At 30.1% G+C, this 17,881-nt stretch overlaps 1 protein-coding gene across 1 annotated transcript in view; it reads left to right on the plus strand.

Annotated features, from left to right (window-relative positions):
• The window catches only part of LOC149375650 (cuticlin-3), a 705,303-nt gene that overhangs the window by 373,561 nt on the left and 313,861 nt on the right, over nt 1-17,881 (plus strand). The window contains exons 6-7 of the mRNA XM_089598075.1: nt 4,556-4,689; nt 4,794-4,930. Coding sequence (XP_089454201.1) covers nt 4,556-4,689; nt 4,794-4,930 — 271 coding nt within the window. The remainder of the gene's footprint in view (nt 1-4,555; nt 4,690-4,793; nt 4,931-17,881) is intronic.

The raw sequence follows: 17,881 nt of genomic DNA on the forward strand, positions 1-17,881 counted from the left end.
ATGGTTAGAAAAATAGTTTTTGTATTAAAGTTATAAAAGATTTGAAACAAAATTTGAACGTCGAGGTCAAAAATATTTGCGATAAGTGTATTGAATGGCTATTAGACAGCGGTTGCTTTCGTCATATAGCAAATAATGATAAGTACCAGTTAGTGTAAAATTAGGAGATAATCGTTTTTAAAAGCAACAAAAGTAGGAAATATTTTTGTAACTTTGAATGATGTAAATCAAGGAGTAACATCAAATAATGTTTCATGCGTTAAACAAATGGGTATAAATTTGATAATATAAGGTAAGATTTTAAATAAAAACAAAATTGTTTTAAAAGATGACACTTCTTAAATTTATAATACACTTGAAGATCTCATTGCAGTTGCATATTAAAAAAATGAGATTTATTTTTTTAAGATAGTTCCGTTAAAATAGAAGCATCAAATATGACAAATGTGTTTAAAAAATCGATAACCAAAGAAGGACAGCTTCATAGAAAATTAGGCCATAACAGTTTCGTTTATTTAAGAGAAATGCGTCATAAAACATTACTAGATGGATGACCAGAAAATTTGAGTCTGACTACTTGAAATGTAAAATTTGTATTGAAAACGAAATGCAAAATTTGCCTTTTAAGTATAATAGAAAAAGGGCAAAAGAAACTTTGGAAGTACTTCATACTGAGTTAAATGTGCCACATAGTACAACGAGTTACAATAAAGCAAAATATTTTTTGACTTTTGTTGACGACTATAGCAAGATAATTGCAATGTTTTAAATTAAGTCAAAGAGTGATGTTTATAATTGTTTTATTGGTTATATTAATAAAACCAAAAATATGACTGGAAAAAGAGTTAAAATATTAAGATTCGATGATTTCAAAGGATATTTAAAAAAAAGTGTTTATAATTTTGCGAGAGAAAAAGGAATCTTAATCGAACCATACCCTTCGTGTGTTCTTCAGTTAAATAGGATAGCAGAAATATACAACAGAGATAATATGAACATGTCAAGATGTCTACTAATTGATGCAAATGAACCAAGAACGTATTGGCCAGAAATAGTTAAAACGGCTGTGCATTGGGAAATAGGATAACTTCAAACTCAGTAGAAATAAACCAAACTCTTTATGAGACAACGTTTAGTGAGAGACCTTGCATTGAAAATCTACGTATGTATAGAAGTAAAGTTTTTGTAAGAATACTAGAACAAAAGAGACACTCTAAATTGGATAATAAAGCCGAAATGAAAATTTTAATAGGTTATAAGAAAGAAGGATAAAGAGTTTCATTAAATTGTAGGGTGATAGTGGCTAAACATGTTGACATAGTTGAGAAAGACATTAATATGGTTTCAATTAAAATAAACGACGATAAAATTAGAAGCGTGGATGGATTTGAAAATCAAAACCTAATTGATGACGATAAAAATAAACAATAATATAAAAATAAACATATTTAATAAAATAATTATGAAAGTGTTCAGTTCAGACGTTCAAAAAAGAGTATAAAAAAACTGCGAGGTATGAAGATTAAAACTTTGTGTATAATGGTATTATATATGGGTATAACGTAAATGCGGAAAGTCTATTGAGTTTTGATGATGCAATAAATTCGTGTGATTTTAAAAATTGGAAAAATTCAATGGACAGAGAACTGTTTTTTTTCAATAAAAACATACTAGGAGGTTGGTTGAAAAATTGATTATTAAGTGACTTTTAGACTAAAATTAGGTTTGTACAAATAAAAGATGATGATGTTTATAAAGCAAGGTTACTTGTAAGGGGATTTCAACAGAATAAAATTGTTTAAGATATAAGTATACTTACCAGTTGCTAAAATGCAGACTTTCAAAATACTATTGAAATACTGTTATCAAAATACATTAATTATTAACCAGATAAGTGTAGAAACAGCCTTTTTTAATGTTAATGTAAGATCTGAGATTTATGTTAAACAATCTAGAGACTATCAAGAAAAAGCCGAGAAAGTTTAAAATCTAAATAAGGCTTTGTTTGGTTTAAGAAAAAGTTCAAAAACATGGTCTACATGTTTTAATACATATAATAAAGAGTTAGGATTATAAAATTGGGTTTAAAGAACTTATTGAAACTCATTAAGACAATAGTAGGGCAATACGCTTTGTGAAGCACGGTAATTTTACAAAAATTCTAAATACATTGTAACAATTAGCAAATAAGAGTTATTTACATAATTTAATCAATATAGTAAAAGTTGATTGAAATAAAAATGTTGCAGATATTCTGACAAAGCCATTAGGCTAAAACAAGTCTAATAATTCAGAGAAATGTTAAATATAATGTAAATCTAAGGAGGCGCGTTAGAATATAAGTAAATTTTAATTGGTTTTAGTTAGTGACATCTACTGTACAGCATAGATACAACTCGTAAGGGACACGATAAGAGCAAAAGTATGTATAGTATAGAAAGGAGGTATTAGACTGATTATAGCCGTTACTAGATACGCACGCTCACGTCGTTATTTTCCAGTGCCATGAGAGTAACTGTAAGTTATTAATCTTCATGCAATATGTAAAATAAACATATTTATTAATTCATCCGTTCTCTTTATTATATTGTGCTTTTACCATCCATTCATTTTAATAACAGTTTTAGTATAGTAATGTCTCAGAAAAATTAATAACAATAGCTATAAATACGCTTAAAGTTTTTTCAAAATAAGCTACCTGAAATAGGAGTAACAGATTGTATGAAAGTTTAGATTTTCATTATAATCTTGATGACAGTAATTACTTACATTTTCTAGATTTTCAAGTAGGTAGGATAGTATGTATTCTTATTCTGTAGCTAAGAAAAAAAAATAGGTTAAGCTCCAGGGCTTACTTGCTTTGGTAATTGATAATGGTAATGGCAAATGAACTGTAAGGATTCTGAACGTATCTATTTTTAATGAGATGTTTTTTGTTCTCAATAATTTCAAAAATTAACGTAAAATTTTTAATTTAAAACGTTTGAAATGACATACCAAGAATCTAACGTGTTTTATTCAGTGAATCTCGAGAGACGGGGGCACTGCTAAAGTAAGTATAAAATCGAAAAAATACATTTTAAATATGGCACTGCACAGCATGTAGGGAAGATTAAACTTCTAAGCTCGATGTTAACAGCTGCGATCATTCAACATCCGTTATCAATTAGAATGAATACTATCCTAGTCATATCGACACTGATTTGAATAACACTACTCGTAATATTGACACTAAATAAATCCTTGTTGCTTAATATTTCTGCTTCATTGCTTGCTGTCTACTGTATTAATCACTGTATATTTGTAAACTAAAATTTTTTTGTTTGTTCTGTATTGCTTAATTTGTGTTCAGTATAAAAGTAGTATTTAACAATGGTGCAACTGTTAAGGTAGCTGCTAGCTATATTAAAGTGAAAATACAATGAACTTTAGCAAGAACATATTGACTTATTTCTTAATTCGTTAATTTTTGTAAATTTTTCACATTTTTCTACAATTATATACAATCCAAGTTAAAAAACTGAGAAATTAAGGTACTAGTTTTCCAAGTTGCAAAGCTAAACCATGGAAAAAATGATTGAGTAAAAGTTCATTATAATTCATTAAAAATTGAAAAGTGGTTGCTATGTAGGGTCGGGATATCACTTAAGGTGATCAAGTTGGTAATTCGTGCAAAATTAAGTTGGATGTGCGCTAGATACATCCATCACCAACTCGGAAGAAATCTGTATTACCTCCAGAGGCCGATAAAAACTACGTCTTCAGGTCGGTCAGTACACTAATGCAGCTATTTTATCATGAAGCAATATTGAGGTGAAAAAACAGTACGACGATGCTACGAGGATATGATGTAGCCTGTTAAGGGACAACAAGATATACGAGAGAAAATACATATTAACAGTTGTCGAATTTAGAGAAACAATACCCAGCTGGTGACGTAGCATGAGTTTCATCGGGAAGGATCATCCATAAACTGGGGAGGTGTCACAGAAGTGGCTTAGTTCAGTCAAATCAGTGTCCGTGTATTGGCACACTGGTGTACAACTGACGATACAATAGTGCTTCTAAGAGGGTAATTGATACAGTGGCGCTTGACGGCAGTCGTGGCTGAGCAGTCAGCGTAAAGTTTCACGCATCCTTAGTTGGCGGGTTCAAGCCCCTGCTCCGACTTTTTGGTGGAGAATTTAACTACAATATTTCGGACTCTTCAATCCATTTATTCAATAAATTGGGATTACTATTAACAATATCATAATAAGTGCCCATGAGTAATGAAGAAGTATCTGAAAAGTAATAATGCACCTGTGTTTAATCAATATTTATTTTCATTGTAGTATACAAGAGGAAACTGATGTGCAAAAGACCATATTATATACATTCTCATGTAGCACACTGGCTCATAGAACCACACTGTACGCATAAATATAGTTTTTGGTCTATAAGATTCTGTTTAGGTATATGTATAGAATTAATTTAATGGTTAAGTTCTTGCACAATGTATCTTTAAATTATGAAGCAAGTAATTTGTTAAATAACGGTTTAACATCAATTACAGGTTATTCGTATGATCCAGACTGCATGTACGTAAATGGTACTGGTCGAGACTACTACGAATTTTTTATTCAGCTAAATAGATGTGGTACCCTCGGTGAAAACACACATCACCAAGACAGCCGAAAGAATCCAACGGTATGTGACAATATTAAAAAAAATAAAGATAGGTTAACTTGCAGTTAATAGCATTTTTATACTGGGTGTATTGGATTTGATCACCTTTAATTAAATGTTCACAGAAAAATCTTATGTGGAATACCGTTACAGTGCAATACAACCCCCTGATTGAAGAAGAATTTGATGAACACTTTAAAGTCACTTGCGAATACGGCTATGACTTCTGGAAAACAGTGACTTTTCCCTTTTTAGATGTTGAGTAAGTAATTAAAATAACTTGTTTAATTTTTTTATGCTAGTCATAACCGAACGGAAAAAAAAATTCTTTGTATAGTTACTCCATCGACTGTTGCATTTTTTCATCCTTTGCAGATGTTTTTACAATTTTGTTGCAACTTAAATACAAAAGTTTTTTAAAAGTATTTACCCTATTTCTTCTACAATTGTTTAAAAATAAAAGATTTCGTAATAGTCTAGAGCCCAGAGAAACTTTGCCACCGATCAAGGGCTCCTAGAACACCACAGTTTTGTAGACATATTTTGACCTCTTTTACTTTTATCAGAAAGGTATTTACCTGTATCGGATGCTATTTGATTGTTATAGGCCAACGGAATATTTTAAAATATTACAAAAGATAAACAACTCCTGTGAGAAGGATAGAAATAAAGCTTAATGATTCTATGATCCTTAACTAGTACATTAGTTTTCAAAAAATTAAGGAATTTTTATTGAAATCAAAGTTATTATAAATTTAGAGGCAAAATCTTTATTTTTGGCCAATTGTGCTTCTTATTTTCATCATACTTCCACTTGAAGTGAATATTTTAAGTAGTAAGACCTTTTTTTTTAATAAGTACGGTATACTCGCCTGTCAAAAGTCATATGATGTTCATACTTATTTTGTTTTGAAATGCGCTTACATACCAAAAGTTCTTGTAAATACACGATTAGTTTTTTTTTTAAATATGTCACACATTTTTTTCTACAAGATAATAAATACTGAAATTGTCCTATACTATGCTATTTTCTTTACAAAATATTTTAGTTCTTGTAGAATGAAAAATAATAGATTTAAAAAAAAGTTATTGCAAAAATAACCAGAGGATGTAGCATATAGCTGTAGGTGCGCGCCGTGCCTTGTAAAATGTACTCGTTATTCGCATCTTTACTTGGCTTTTAACTAATATTTTTATAAAGACTATGATCAATAACGTTACAAATAGATTTTTCCTTGAAATCAAAAAACGTTTTAGAATTATGGCTAATTACGAAACTCACCTTAATGATTCCAACTTTTTTGACAAGCAGTAAAAGATGATGCAATAAATTATAATAAATATTTTTTTAAACCCTTTGAATAAAATATCTTATAAGTTTTTTCAATTATTTTCTGTTATGTGGAACGTTGCTGGCATATATCTAAATTAAGTTTTATTATGAATTAAATTTTTTGTCTTACAAAAACATTAATTAGTGACAATTGCCATGATGATAATTCAAAAGAATTGTTTCAGTATTCATTACCTTATACACGAGAGCAGTGTCAGCTCATAAATGAGTTACTGCTTGTTTATTTGGCAAGTTTTTTGGTATTTGAGGACATTTAGTAACAAAGTAAGTGTAATTAAATCACTTTTTATTTCTTATTACTCTATATTATATCATAATTTTTGAAAGGAGGTGTTTTGCAACTTTAAATATTTGTTTAAAGTAAAGTTATGATGAAAATCAAAAACATGATCGGCACGGAAGCTAGATTTTTTCTCTAAATATGGAATAACTTTTTTTCTCATGGTAAGTTTGAAAAAAACTGACCTATTGATTGATAATGTAATATAATAGTTTGACTTAGTTTCCCACTTTTTAACAATGTTGTTCGTTTTAATTATTAATAACAACTGAGGCACAGCTGAAAAGGCCAAACACTCTACAGGTTCATAATTCTAAGGTTCTTTAGTTTAAGCTTTGGTGACTTTATAATAATAACGTGCACACTGTACAGAAAATAAAGCTTCTGACTTAAAGAGTTAGCAGAAAAATTTTACTGCGTGAACTTATAAACTTAAAGATATACAAGTTTGGCGATTGGTATATTTAAGATATTTTAGCATCTCTAAGCTCAGCTTATTTTATTACAAGCTGGCTATTTAAAATCTTTTTAAATTCATTCGTTATTACTCCAGATCCCGTTTAAAACTTGTAGTCAGATAAGAAATCTTAAAAGCACTAAATATGCTAGCAACGATACGTTATAGCTTTATGTTGGGTTGCCCGAACAGTTATTTAAATACATTTTAATTGAAATATTAGAAAGAGATATAAAAATGTCTGTTTTCGTGTCGAAACACAAATTAATTTTTTTTAACGTCAATCATTTTTCTGCCAACATTAAAGTCCTGTGCTTTTATAAAGTATGTACGTGACAGACTATGTTATGTTAACTATACAAGTTTCCGTAAATTAAAAAAACATAAATAATGATAACGTATTGCAACTTAGCTCTTATATGAAGTTGTAGAATTTTGTATCCAATAGTTTCTAAATGTAGAAGCTGCTTTGCATAAAGTAAATAAAATATTTGAGTATTACAAGAGAAAAATTTTCTAAAGAAAAATAATAGAAATTCTTTGATTTTTTTCGTGAAGATATTTTAAAATATATGTGAAAATGGAAACAAATTTCACGATTGAGAACAGCACACGTGACCTCCTGTTTACTGCACAGTTGTTTGACCATAGAGAGCAGGTGGTTGCGCAGAGTTGTGTTTTATTTCAAGTTAAAGTGTATTTGATACAATAAAAAATGATTGTAATGCTAACCAATAATTTACATATGTAATGACTCTGAGATTTTAAATACCTTATTCTACTGTATTTTCTTATACAATTATTTTGAGTGATTGAGAACAACGTCCGATGGTTGTACTATCATAATTTATGTTTGTTTGAAAGAAGCAACAATTCGGCCGTTTAGACAACGTCCCGGCACTCATCAAGTACAAGAATCTATAAGTAATAAAGACTCTTTACAACAGATATTTCAATAAATTACAATGAACGCACATTTAATTCAGTGTGTAACATACCTCTGACTCTTACTGTAAGGATGTTAAATCGTAATGTCATCAGAGTCTTAAGTTTAGTGGCTTGTATACTCTACACATACACAAATGACATAGTACACGCAAGCAATGCAATCAAATCAGAATGGCAAGCAGTTCCTCGTGACAAGCACACTGGAAAAAAGTTGGAAGTGCTAGCTTCTTAAAACTGACACGTGCAGTGCTCCCAATGCGTTAGTGTCGTTGCTCTCTTATTTTAGGTGGCCAGGCTCCCCAAAGTAGAAAAATAGTGGCACCAAGCACTTGGGAGATCCACCGTCCGATTCTATGGGACGGCAGCACATGCAGAGCTTGGTACTCTTGGTAGGTGTAAGCTTGCGAACCAGCTTATAATAAGACATCCTGATACTATAATAAATAAAGTATTTTTATGTAAAGAGATAAATAGATTAGTACAAAATGGATCTTGCGGTTACAGCAGAGGAAGCTTCTAAAGGTGAGTGAGAGTAAATCTATTCAAGTGTCACTCACCGATTTTGATAAAACTGCATGGTGGCAGGGAATCGAATAATAAAAGACACGGATTTTTTTTTATTAGTGGAGAATGGTTCCTAGAAGGTGAAATCTCCCCTTGAGTTTTTTCCCTTAAAACACACTCTGTAGTATTTTCTTTTAAACTCAACATTTAAAAAAAACGTATAAAAATAGTTCCTATCAAAAAGTAATTATAATTTAGGAAAAATTTTAGTCCGAGTTGCATCCATTATTTTTCAGGAGTTAAAACTATGTTTTTAACATTAAATTTTATTTCTGAAAGCTCTGACATTTGTTCAGAAATTAACTAAAAATATGTTGTTACATGTTACGTAACATGTGTTGTTAACCAACAATTGTATTTTTCTTGAAACAATTCTTTTTAGAAGTAAACTATCCCTATTTAAAATAAATTACTTAAGCCGCTTAAAACAACAAGTTTAGCATAAAAATGTATGGACGGGGGTTTTTAAGGTCACTGATTGCGTATTCGTTGTCAGATTTTGGAAATTAATATGATAAATCCAATATGGTAAAGCAAAGATAAGAATTCAACACATCAAGGACAGAGGGGGACTCGAAATTAGAATTTTCAAGTGATAATTTCAACTTTAACCAACGATAAGTGAGGGGTTGCCAAGACAAAATGTACGTATTTTATAACAATAGAAAAATTTGATTTCTTTGGTTACCAATAATGATTTTTTTTTATTTCTCATTCTGATAAAAATAATAAAATAGATTTTCATTTACTTCTACTACAAAGAAGTGCTATATGCACAATGATACAGTCCACCACCAGCATTTCATGATTACAATTTTGTCCGATTTCGTACGAACTTTTTCAAAACGTACTCTGATACAATTTATCAATTCTTTCATGACCCTCATTAAATTGTTTTTCTTATGTATACAGAGCTCTCTAAATTTAAATTTTCTTAAATTTTTTTTGTACTGACTCAAAACTGCTTGTCTTTTTTTTGCTGAGCGCTAAAGTTGCATTACTTTTTTTAATACTCAAGATTAATCAGATTATCAGATTTATCGTTGTAGGTCATACAATTATCTTCAGAGTAACTGTCTTCACCATCTCTAACTGTAACAGGTTCATGTACTGCTTTACAGTCATTGTTGCATAAACTATCGTAAGTATATGTATCAACAAATGCTTGAAAATTGACTACATCAATTATCAAATCTTCCAGGTAGAAAGCAAATGATATTCCTTCTGTTGTTTAAATGAATTTTACATTAAAAATAGGATCTTCTTGATTTAGTACTTTTAAAATATTTCTCCCAATCATGAAAATTATAAGTGTTACTATGAACTTAAAATTTTCAATTAAGTTTGATATTGTTTAATCAATTGAACCACAAAAAAGTAAAAGGACATCAAAATTACTCTTGATTTTTTTGAACACACATAACTTTAGGAAAGGTTAGTCGAATTAAGACAAAAAAACACTTAATATGAAATATGAAGCAGAGTATCTAAAGAATTCGTATTTATTCACAAGTACTTTAAAGAATAAAAGTATGTCTTGCTAACTTCAAAATAAACAGGTACGGAATGGTAATATAATAATTTATTAACGATACTTCCCATAACAGACAGCTCGTAGTATTAAGATAAATCATAAGCAAACTCAACCGCCAGAGGGCAGCAGAACAAGATACTACCAAGAGATATATAGACATATTATTTGCACACAGTTTATTTACATTGCTTCATAAGAAAATTCATAAAAATTATTAACATTGTTGCTTTTCGCAGTTTCTTAAACTGACTTAAATTTAAAGCATTATAATAGCTCTCCTTGGAAATTTTCTCATTCATTCTTTAAACTAAAAATCTCCCACTCTCTTACATACAAGTAACAATGGAAGTGTATTGGTGAGACGCCAATATAGAAAAACCGATGAACCATGTTTAAATAATTTAACTGTATCGATAGGAATCTTGTCCTGCTGCCCTCTGGCGGTTGAGCTTGCTCATAATTCATCCTCATAGCGTTGGCAAATCGATAAATATTCATGCTATTATCGTGGTGTCAGTTTAGGTACATGGTTGTGGAAAAATTTAATTTTTTAAAACACTAAAAAATTTTCTCATATAGTAAGTTTTGACAGGGCTCAATTTGATGCCATTATTTAATCTGTTAATGGCATCAAACAAAAGTATATAAGTGGAATCTCAGAAACAAAATTGATTTTTGTACGAACCATGTACCAAAACTGATACCACGCTAATAACATGAATTTTAATTGATGAGCCGAAGTCAATCTAGTAAACAAAGGAGCTCCCCAAAATTAAAAGTGTTACTATGTATAATCCCCACTTAAAAATAGATGATAAGGGTTTATATTTGTATTGTGTTAAAAAAACCGTTATTAACGTATTTTGTAAACAATAAAAAACGTTTTTTTTTTTTTTTCAACAAAATATAAATGTTTTCCAATTACTCGGGTTATTTTAAGTTCAAAAGATCTTATTCAACTTTTTTTTTTAATCCATTGGTTTCCCGTCCACAATTGGCCAAGTTAAAAAAAAATTTTTTTTTGAGAATTTTAGCTGCACATGAAATAATGGTGACTTAATGTTTTGAGAGCTGACTGATATTTATGTTAAAATAATTAGCCTTTGCATGGAAAATTCTATTTTCCGTATTGTTCAGTTTAAAAATATATCGAAATGTATTTTTTCTTTTTTCTAAAAAATGAAGCTTAAAAAAATATTGCACCTGATAAGCAGTCTGGATGAAATTGATATTTCCTACCTTATCGATGGAGTCAATATAATTTTTCAGGTTTATAACATTATTTATTAAGGAATTTGCTGTTTTATTGTAAAAGAAGAGAAGACGCACATTCTTGATACTTTAACGAATACATTAAGTTCAGGTTAGGCTGCATTGATCCAGAATTGAAAGCCAAAAACAAAAAATGAGATGTCTCCGTAGTAAAATATCATATAATTTTTCGTTTTTCTCGCTCAAATTGCGATCAATCTTCCTGAAATTAGGTTTTCTGTATTCTTTGGAATGTCAAAATTAAGTGTCTTCTACTTTTTTTCCAAAAAGAAGTGTTAAAAAAAATCTATGATATTAATATTGCCTCATATCAGTAGCATGATAAAATTATCTGCTGTTATTTATGTATGTATATATATATATATATATATATATATATATAAAAACATAAATATATATATATACATATACACAGTCATATTTAAATTTGTAACCTTTATTACCAACAACGATCTCTTACATACCTTTTATAGCAATTGTCATTGATATGGCCTATCTACGTCGTAACAAATATTGTCACCCGCTTCAAACTGATAGTAGAGTAAACAGAGCCTGATGTTAAAAAGATTGGTTGCATTTTGTAAAAGAAAACCAAAAAAATCAGATCATACCTCATGTGTTCGATATCTGATTTTTTATTTTCCTCCCTTAAATTGCGATTAATCTTGCCACAACCAAGTTTCCTATGATCTTGATAACTTAAAAACTGTGAGCTATTTACTCTTTGTTAAAATAAAATATGTATTTCCTCAACACATTTTCTTTTACCTATGATTAACGTTTAACACTAATATACGTAAAAAATCTTGCGAAATTTCATAATCTATATTTATCCATGCAATAGATATTGACAAGAATAATATAAAAAAGTAGTAAATTATGAATGTGATTTAATTAATTCATGACAACGCATAATGATAGCAAGTAACAACTCTGCATTGGCTATCGATTACATGTATTTTTTGCAATGTAAAAAAAAATTCTTATTACTATTATCAAACCCTACGTTTTTCATCTGAGAAATATATTATTATCATGATTTATCTATACAAATTAGATATTTTAAAGATTTCGGTATTTTTAAGACCTTCGGATAACTAGACAACCATCAATAACACTTTTAAGTCCTTCTATTCACATAGTAAAATGGAGATATAATACATTTTTACATCTAAAGGTTATGAAAGTTTTAATCATAAAAAATTCTAAAGAATCTATTGGTACTGTATTGACTCTATGAATCATTCAAAAGATTTAAAAAAAAAAATTATTTTTTATCATTACTTGTATTTTTGTAGTGTACGAAATGAATACGTAAATTTTATTTAGTGTACAACTACAACAATATTAGGTTTAATAATGTTTTACATTAGAAATAAATAAAAGATGAGTACAGATAGTAATCGGTATAAGTTACCATATATTTCAATAAAGTTTGCAATAACTTTTATAAGAATCAGTCATAGTAATTGTTTTGACGATATTTTTAAGCTTTTGTACTTGAAGCACCCTTTTGGACGTAATAAAGAGCCTATAACTAGAATATTTCTTGATATTACTAAACTATTGATTTTCTTCATTTGCAAAATCCGTTTCTTATTATACTTGGTCTACTTTACCATGTCATCCTCGACTTTTAACTGCTCTTTGAGTATTTTAATCGCTGTCTCTTTCTTGAAACAAAGTTTCTTATGCTGATCCAAATTGTATTGACATATTTTTAGCCACTAGAAAAAACTCGTTTATTATTTATTTTTTAAGAATATATATTTTCTGTTGAATAATTTGACACTTGAAAAAAAGGGTACATTCTCAAAAAAATATCAATATGTACGAGTTATAATTACTTATTTTCCTCAAATATGATCTTATTTTATATCAGCCAAGTTTGTCTCAATCATTATAATGACGTTTTGTATGCACAATACTACAATAAATAAAACTATAAAAAAACTATATGTGACAAGACTCTTTTTAGTTGTTTAATTTTTTGTCTTTATATGCTTCGTTCTAATTTTTTTCTGCTGTACTAAGTTATCATTAAACACGTTTCTGCGAGAACGTGGATTGTTGCTTTCATCGATATTGCGTTTGACTATGTTCTGAGTTCCCGTGCTTGCAGCATCTTATTGAAGAACATTGCTGGCCTCGAGTTCTGAAGATGTTGGTTATCTCGAAATTTATTTTTAAATTCTGTCAGATTTCTAGTTCTTGTAATGACTGTGTGTGGACCATGATTCAAGGTTCTAAAGTCTTGCCGATGCACCTGTGATCGACTAGCTAAAAATACAGTGGCAGAAGTCTTATTGCGATGGTGTCCAGCTGCATTATATCGATCGTTAAGTATGCAAATTAGTTAACATTCTTAACACTCATAATGATTTCAAAAACTGCTGTTCATTTATTTTGCTTCATTACTGCTCAATCAGAACGTTCACATGAAAACAAGTACCTTCTATAAAAGTCTGTTGACAATCAACGTGTCGATGATTGACAAGAGCAGAAGCATCAAGATAGATATCAGGATGATTTTGATGCTAACTGAACCCGTCATTTTCCTCATCTGCACGCAATTGATTAGCCGAATCTGTGGTGGCTGGAACAATATTCTTCTTATTTGCAGAAGACGCGCGAAGATGGTGTCCAATCGCATTTTTCTGAGTATCCGAGCGCAGTTGCTTAGCCAACGAAGCCACAGTTTGAATGAGATCAATTTGATTTCGACTAAAAAGACGAGGATATTTTTCAACACTGGGAAGATTGCACGAAGAAGCTGAAGCATCAACGAAATAAATACGATTTTGTTTAGAAAATTCAATACATTCTTTAACCACATTCTGAAGGGTTTCAAGACTTGGACCTGTGTCCGGTAAAGCTGCGGTAGTAGCTTGACTATGCTGATTTTGAGCTAAAAAACTTTAATATGTACGTATATGCCTTGCAGTTAAAAATGGATAGCATTGGTAATAACTTTTCATATGCAAATCTATGGTTTTTGTATTGTTTTGCTACATGTCAATATTAATTTGAAAAATAAGTACCTTTATTGACATTACGTTAACGTTCAATGTGCAAATGATTTAGAATAGTGAAAGTAGCTGGATGGTCATTTAGCAGACTTTGAATAAAACGGAATTCCTCGTTATGTCTACTATCTCTATGCAATTGACTAACCGTGTCAGTGGAGGCTAGGACAGCGTTTCTCTCATCTGGAGATGACAAATGACAATAAACAACTATCTCACTTGGTTGAGCGCCTATGAGCAGATGATAAGTCGAAGAAACTTCAGCAGAAGCCACATTGCGTTGATTTAAAGCTAAAAAAATTGTGATGATTTTTGGACAGCAACAATTCTTGTCTAACTTTTAAGACTACATTTTATATTTTGTTAAAGTCTTAGATTATATTTTCGAATAATATCACTAGGACCTAATAAATTAAAAAAATTTGACTTTACCTTCGAAGCCTATGAAGAACTAAAAATTCAAAAAAATCAAATATTTTTAACCTGTTCCTTTGGATCCAGGTAAAAAAAATTTATAAAGTATACAAAACATAATTTTTAATTCTGTTTTAAAACTAGAATTAATACTTTAAGTTGTAATATACATATATATACATCGGAAATTTCACGTCTACCAGGACAGCTAAATGGCCCAAATTCAACGCAATCTTGACAATTTGTTTAGGGTTCAAATTGTTCGTATTATCATAGGCTTTCAAAAGCTATCTGGTCTTTTAAGAAACTTGAAATGGTGGATTTAATATGGTGGCCTAATTCCGAAAAATAAGAGGATCTTATTTTTAAAAAATACTATCATATACTAATTATAATTCTTAGTAAGAATTGTCTCTTGCAAATTTTTATTTAAATTCACCACTTTCGAGATAAAAAATAATGAATATTTACAAATATGTCCAACTTGATAAAAATTGGTCCTATACACAAAGAGATAGCCTAACTGGAGAAGCTTGAAAAATATGTTGGTTTTTAAGGTCACCAACTACGAATCCAAGGTCATATGTACATGAATTTAAAATGGTAGATCCTAAATGGCGTTAAAAAGGATAGGAAACTGCTAATATTCAAAGAAGGTTATCAATAAACTGCCATTTTTTCCCTCAATGGACGTATGTGATAAATTTCAGCATCATGTAACAGAATTTGACATTATTCTACATTGTAGTGCATGTATAGGTACCATTATATCCACACTGTGAATGTACTATTCAGATTCTAAGTGGAATATACAGGAAATCGACAAAGATTTTACTTGTGTTATTTTATGTTAGATTTTTTAACGAGGTTTACATTTGAAGTAGTGTAAGATATATGATTTTATTTACAAACATACCCTTGCTCTTATCATATACCCATAGCTGGGATCAACGTACGATAAAGATAAAGCCCTCAACGTTATTCCCTTTAAAAATATTGTAAGCTCTTCTAAATGACCTGACCTTTGTATCTGATCGTGATATTTAACCTTTCTTTACGGTCAGAAGTATTTTTCTGTTTAAGAGTCCAACCTCTGTATCATATCTGGTACAGAAGTTAGATTTATCAACGAAAAAAAATATCTAATCGTAAAGGTTGGTTGAATTTTAAGGTCAGATAAAAAGGCCAGGTCATTTAACATCACAAGCTATAGGGCAAACATATCTTAGCAAGATAAGACGTTTAAGACGATCCAATTCAATCTATTAAGATATGTTGAACAACCTTGCTAAGTCTCCTTTAGTAGGCCACTCCCATATAAGAGCGTGCTGACGCGTGCGTCCCGTGGATTTTAAAAGTACCAGAGGTCAGATAGACTTATAAGACTTGGATATGATAAGTCTGGTAAGTCTATTGTAATACCAGGCATTTTACAAAAAAGTATTAAGAGAACATTTCTATTTCAAATTGATTACCGGAACCAGAAACTTTTTTTCACATGAGTTACTCTTTTTAATATTTAATAAAATAATTTTTTTTTAAAAAACAACCATATACCTAAGCTGACACCATGCTAATAGGTATAATCATGTAACTCAAAATCTCGCGCTGACCGATTAGATTGAAACTGCACTAATTATGATGCATGCAATATCTATCGTAAAAAAATAGTCATACACTGAAGAATACGAAATTTAATTTCATTAGAGAATACGTCAGTAAGAATATGTTTTGTTCATAATTGAGATACAATGAATTTCGAGAAATAAACTTAAATTAATTTATTGATAAGTAAATTGAAATTGAAAGTAGCTCAAGAGCAAAATACAGTAATATGTTATTTTATATATTGATAAGACAATATCTTTTGTTCCAGCTTTGTGAAAATCTAGTAGAAAATTTTTTTGTGCTGTTTTCAAGAGCTGCTTGTCAAGTTAATAATATTTTTTCTATTCTCATTACCGTAGTGCTCATAGCATGTAACATATTGTTTTCAGTATGTTACATTTCAGAAAAAGATGTATAATGATAGATGTGATAATCCTTATAATAACCCAGGTCACGTAGGCAAAGAGCCAAGATGTATTTTCAAAAGTATGTAAGCAGCTTTCCCAAGTATCCCTACCATAGCTAGAGTATGTAAAAATTGTAGACAGTTGTTCTCGGTAAGTCAACATTTAATGAATGAGACTGATGAGCTTGTCAGTTCAACTGATCCAGTATCCGATTCTCCGTGTTTAGTATTGGAAGATTCAGAGGATAAGACGCTTTCACAAAAAAAAAAAAAAAAAAAAATACGGATCAAGAGAGGCTGCTCTAGAAAAAATGTTACAAAATCTTAAAGACAAGTTTTCAAGTTTATCTGCAAACGGTCTTCTGTGAATAACAATTTTGACTATAGCACCAAGTTGCTGGAGTGTACGTGACACTGCGGAAGAGTTTTGTACCTCTTGGAGAAGTGTTGTTAAAGCACGAGAGCTGAGAAAACTTGATGGTATGCTAGCACTTCCTCAGATAAAAACTGGAAAATCTTTACCTGATAATACTGTAAAAAAAGTTGTAGAGTTTTATGAAAATGATTTGAACAGTCGAATAATGCCCAATGAAAAAGACTACGTTTCTGTAACAGACAATAATGATAAGATTAAAATGCAGAAAAGATTATTGTTTTGTAATATAAAGGGCCTACATGGTCAATTCAAATAAGAAAACCCTACATTTTCCATAGGCTTAAGTAAATTTGCATATTTCCGACCGATATGGTGTGTATTGACTGGTGCCAGCAGTACACATAGTGTATGTGTTTGTGTACTACACCAAAACCTTAAATCAATGATCGATGCTTCAAATTTACCTAAATTAACTCTAAATTATGAGAATAAAATAATATCTTTTACAGACTCGTTCAAGATTGTTCTGTGTGACAATACATCGGCATCTTGTTATTTGGGTTATTGTAAGATCTGCTCAGATACTTAAAAGTTTGCAGATTTTATTTATGATATTTTGAGGAAAAATGGCATCTTGGAGGCTATTTTTTCAACTTGGCAAACAACTGACCATTGTACTCTCAAGAAAGAATATCTTTCAGTCAATGATTTCGTTAATGATGTATCTAAAAGACTAAAAACTCTTTTACCCCATAATTTTATTTCCAAAGTGCAGTCTCAATTTATATCAGACTCAAAAAATAATTTGAAAGAGGAGAAAATCTTAGTACACATGGACTTCTCAGAAAATTATGCATATGTTGTCAAAGATGTAGCACAGGGATTTCATTACAATAATGCACAATGCACTGTACATCCCGCTGTTGTATATTATAAAGAAAAAGGAGTGGTCCAGCATAAAAGTTTTATTTTAT

This window comes from Copidosoma floridanum, unplaced genomic scaffold (assembly GCF_036245765.1).
Source record: "Copidosoma floridanum isolate Cflo_tuat_1 unplaced genomic scaffold, Cflo_Japanese_pri ptg000005l, whole genome shotgun sequence".
Classification (NCBI taxonomy): Eukaryota; Metazoa; Arthropoda; class Insecta; order Hymenoptera; family Encyrtidae; genus Copidosoma; species Copidosoma floridanum.